The 5,202-nt window shown below is 37.2% G+C and overlaps 1 protein-coding gene across 4 annotated transcripts in view; it reads right to left on the bottom strand.

Annotated features, from left to right (window-relative positions):
• Window positions 1-1,073: 1,073 nt before the first annotated feature.
• The window catches only part of ntm (neurotrimin), a 502,481-nt gene continuing 498,352 nt past the window's right edge, over window positions 1,074-5,202 (bottom strand). For 2 of the 4 annotated variants that reach the window (XM_034889544.1, XM_034889543.1), the window contains 2 exons: window positions 4,798-4,833; window positions 1,074-1,510 (listed from right to left, as the gene is read on the bottom strand). In XM_034889544.1, coding sequence (XP_034745435.1) covers window positions 1,410-1,510; window positions 4,798-4,833 — 137 coding nt within the window. In that variant the 3' untranslated portion in view covers window positions 1,074-1,409. The remainder of the gene's footprint in view (window positions 1,511-4,797; window positions 4,834-5,202) is intronic. The other 2 variants (XM_034889545.1, XM_034889546.1) reach the window with 2 other exon arrangements.

Raw genomic sequence — 5,202 nt, 5'->3', positions numbered from 1 at the left:
CATTGTTTTCACGGATGGGATTATCCCATTTCCCACCATTGCACGCTAGTGAGCTCGCCACCAGTTTCCCTTCACTGACCACTGACAAGCAAAGAAGACAGCATGGCTGCAGCTGATTGGACGAAAATAATAATATGGGTATGGCTGCGCAGGGATTAACAAAATCGTAATGATGAGAAATCTTAAGCGAGAAATAGGCCGTGCAGTTCCTGAATCTGTCTTCATTTCTGATGACAGCGGTCAGTTTAAAAGATTTACGTTCCATTTGTATAAAGTTGGGGTGATTCACCTTTATGCACGAGGTTAGCGGGCGACATAAGGCCCCGCAACGCTACCAGAATGCATTGCACGGCTGCCCCCATAGAAATGACTGGGAAGCGGGGAAATGACGCTGCCAATGGACACACACCATCAGTGATGGGTCTCTGACCCCCCAGTACTGGTTTGGAACACAAACAGGAACATTTTCTCAAATAAATTGTCTTGTAGAAATGGCATGATGTTCAAACAAGTAGCAACAGCATTAATACATTTGCATTATGTATAAGTCAGACATTTAGTCCAAACAACTCCAACCTCCATTTTCAACCACATAATAATAGCATAATTATTCTGTACTAGTAAAGCAAAGAAAAAAGACAACAAAGACATAAAACTAGGATACTTGTCCTAAATAATTACAACTTCATATTTTCCCTTCTTAAAAATATATTTAAAACTAAACATAATTTAAAAAAAACTCAAATTGAAATATTAGCATGACACAACTGCAAGTATTTCACTATAATGCTGAGAACAAAAATACTTGAAGGTGAAAAACGATTCTCTTTCACCAACTAGACTGAATGATAATTATTATACATTAAAATATGATAATACCAGGCTTTCAGCCTTAGGGTAACCTAAATTCCTTCTGTTTCACTGTCTCAGTTTGACTTTGAGGTATTTAATATTCACCTCTCATACTTGCTGTAAATTAGCCTTTTCCTGGAGTTGAGATGAATATGCAATGCGATTCAAAATTAAGACAAATGCATTTGAATAGGAGACACCACGATTCAAAAATCTTTTTTCCCGCTCCGAGACCCATATGTAAAAAGAGACAATCCAGAATTATATAATTTAGAAAATTCCAACATAATTCAATTGAAATGTGAAACATTTGTTACATCCTTGAAATCTAAAAACAAAAAAAACAAGAAACTTTTGTTATGTACTTATTTAGTGGGTCAACAACTTTATGTATAGCAGGATAATTCATGCACTCACTGTGCATCACTTTATGGTTCTGGTTGAAAAAAAACACACACACTCACATAAGCACACACAAGCATACGCACACACACACGCACACACACACACACACACACACACACACACACACTTCTTGTGTTCAAATCCATTCCTCTTCAAAATCGGAGCAAGAACGGCAGAAAAACTATGAAGAGGAGACAGGTGTGTGAGTGCACTCCCATTGCGCCACCGCTGCCATCCTGAACTGCTCTCGGCCCTGACGGGAAGAAAGAAGGAACAAAACACACTTGGGTAAATTTCACCATTGAAGGTTGTTTTTTTCCTTTGGGTTCTCACTACTGGAGGTAAGTTATTAAACTATTGAGGGGCTTAATACCCTTCCACCATGACTCTAAAGGGGGTGACTTGTACAGTCCTGTAGCTCCGTGGGAACATAGGGTGACTACTTCATACATAAAAACCAGGGTCTTTTATAAGTGATCACAGTTATCACAGTTATTACTGTTCCTTGTCTTTAGGCGGTATGGATTACTAGGTTGTATTAGTAACATGGCATCAACGTGGAGTTTATGTGACAATATGTGATTTATTTCAAACTTCCCTTCCTGCTCTGTTGCTGTGACTCCAAAGTATTTGCAACCACAGTTTATTATACATCATTCATAGAAACTTGAAGTGATTCTAGAAGTATGAGCCATGAAAGCTGTCACTGAATCTGTGGATGAAGCAACCCCGCCTCTTAGAGATTAGATTTACATACAACTACAACTTGTAAAAACAAATACATTTTGACAGAAACTTAATGAGGCCTGGACTACTTTGTTTTAATTAATATACATAGGACATATTTTGAATTATAGTCTATACTTATATACATATGTGCCAATCTGCAAAGTTGTGTCCACTTTAATGACCACACAGCTAATGATTGTTAAAAATGTTAATAAATGTCAGTGACAATATACAGTATTTCATTTGTTTTCCTACAATATATATCGCACACTGAGCATACTTTCTGTGTTGTTCTGTATTTGTCTTTGTAATCTGACTCAATGACATTGAACATAAGGGTCGCCCCTCAATGATCTCTGGAATATCTTAACATCTCTATATGCTTATTGCATCTAAAACATGGCGTATAGTTATTAACACTCACTGCATGCCTAACTGCTAAGGTTAGGAAATTACTGTGGTATTAAATACTAAAAATGTCAACACTGACTTGAACCACGCTACTATGATCCTCACATAATGTAACTGATATAATAAGATAGAATGTGATTAGTAGGAGACCATGTTGGGATGAGGAGAGCAACTGTCAAACAACACAGTAATAACCTGTTTTGATTTGTTGGGTGAAGATCATTTTAAGTTAAACCAATGCCAATGCCAAATGACACTGCATCAGTGGTATGGAGTACCTCAAGGTCTTATCCTAGATGCTCATTTGTTTTTAATATGTGTCTCTAACGTTGGAAATAGCATTACTTAGCATATGCAGTCAAATCTGCTTCTATCTGTTTATTTCAGATACATAAGTTGGAAGTGAATCAACCTCATGGTTTTCAGAACAGTCTAATTTATTCTTCCAGATATATTTTTGCTAAAGCACAGACATTTCTAATACAGTCAGTACATAATTGGCAAGCATCATGTTATGAATAGTTGTTTTTCTCAAACAGACTGTCTGAACATGGCTGTGTAATTCTTTATATGATAACGGCAGAGAGAAGTTTACATAACCACATACAATGACAATGACAAATACAGTCCAGCTTTCATTAGTGAGACCGGAGGTTAACTACATTTAGTAGTGCAGAGAGCAACCATTTCTAAATGTGTAATGATGAAAATGTCATGGTCTGCAGCATCAAATGCAGCACTAAGGATTGACAATGAACATTGTTCAGCATTTCTTGCTTTAAGAAGATCATTCTATCCTTAACAAGGGCATTCCTACAACTGAGACCTTCTCTAATAATCCACAGGGTTTTGTTCCAGGTTTGCTTTGGTCAATTGTAACTGGGAGTCTGTCAGCAGATGTAAGCCAATTTCAATGATGTTTACCAAATACTTTGTCTGACCATGGTACAAAATATTCAATATTGAACATATATAAACATTTAACATATGTAGTGTAGAATATGTGGACTATACAGAGGTGTGACAGCACACACCTACACGTACATTTATCAGCATGTTGCCATTTCTACCAAAGGCGAATCTTTTAAGAAAGTTCTTAAGAACAAGGAGCCAGAACTGAACTACTGTGGATGAAATCAATCTTTCTAAATTGACATATCTAATAAAACTCCTTCATATCATTCATATTCATCAAGCTTCTACCATGATTAGTAAATATAATAGAGGCATGCATCATCTTATTTTCCAATGAAAATACAAGCCATAGTCTGAGTGTCTTTATATGTTAATATTTAATGCAACTGTAGTATTCTCGTATTACAGTGTTTGCACAGTTAAAATACAATACATTTTTATGATGCAAAAACTTAAATACATTACTTTGATCATCGCTTTTCAGTGATGAGGCAAGTTCCATCAAAATAAATGCATTGTATGAGGATTGAGGACCAATTTGAACTTTTTACTTTGAAGCTTGTAATACAATGACTACTCATTTCCCTTGGATTTCCATGGGTTCAACATGAGTTTCCTTTGGGGCATCTTTCCAATTACTCCACCACAGTGGATTAGCCCTAATCCTCCATATGGCTAATAAGAATAATGACGTTCACTCGTAGTCAAAATCAAAGCCATTAATACAATTATGTTGTGTTAATGGAATGGGTTTGCTTACAAGATGCTGCAACCACAAGTCACAATGACACATTAAATGCCAAGATGGGTTGGGGTGAGGTGTTTATCTCTGCACTATCGCTACAGCTCAACATGCTTGTTCTAAGCACACATGGGGCTCTAGACCAGAAATCTACAATCTACAGATTCAAGGCACAATTCAGCTTGCAGAAAGCTTCTGTAGAGTTCTGTATTAGCTTGAACAGTTTCCTGTGTAGGATGAACAGTCAAAATATGAAAACTAGAGGTACAAACAATCACACATGCACACAGGATGATTATGAAAGATGATAAATACTTACATAGGAAAGACGAGCATGCAAAAATCAAAATGAAGCCATGTCACGCAGTGAGGCGATTAGGTTGGCAAAGGAGAAGATGAAACATGGTTAGCAAAAACTGGCTGCAACGACCATTTTCACAAAGCTTCACATAACATCTTTATGGCGGTTTGTTTTGCCATTCCGCTTCTTCTAAGATGATGTCTGCCATGGAATAGTTTTAACATGTCACTTCATGAAGAGAACAAAGAGTTATCAAAAGCAGGACAATTCTGACAAGATCAAAGAGCCCAGAAATGATTTGTCGCTTCTTGTCATACACCGTATATAGATTCAGTGACATGGAACTTCCAGTTTGTGAAAATGGCTGTTTGTCATGTGCCAGCATGCAGTTAATACTTTCGATCAATGACAGTTGAAGTGCATGCTGGAGCAGAATACTAACCTTGCAATAGCGTTGAGCTAGTGGGTTCTATTACCACTACACACAGGGAATAAATAAAACAGAGCAACATATTGGAAACAGAACAGCAACAAATCATTGACAACACTTGCACACTGCACAGTTACATACTGTGATAGAGTAATAGTGCCAACAACCATCCATCAGTTCAAGGGTTGTCAAAGGTCAGTTTCAAAGCCAAAACACTACAGTGTTTGAATTCTGACAAGCCACTCAGTGTTGATAAAGTGATAATGTGCAACTGACTGAGTCACAATAACGTGGAAGCCTAACAATGTTTTAGGTGCATCAGAATGAATACAGAACACAGTTCGTTCGTTACGTAGGTAACGTCAGATTATATGAGTATAGGCGTAGCCCTCTAAGGGCTACGCTATTGGGTTTATC

This window comes from Etheostoma cragini, chromosome 13 (genome assembly GCF_013103735.1).
Source record: "Etheostoma cragini isolate CJK2018 chromosome 13, CSU_Ecrag_1.0, whole genome shotgun sequence".
Taxonomy (NCBI): Eukaryota; Metazoa; Chordata; class Actinopteri; order Perciformes; family Percidae; genus Etheostoma; species Etheostoma cragini.
Note: the sequence above shows the minus strand (reverse complement) of the source record. Positions and strands in the feature narration are given on the sequence as shown.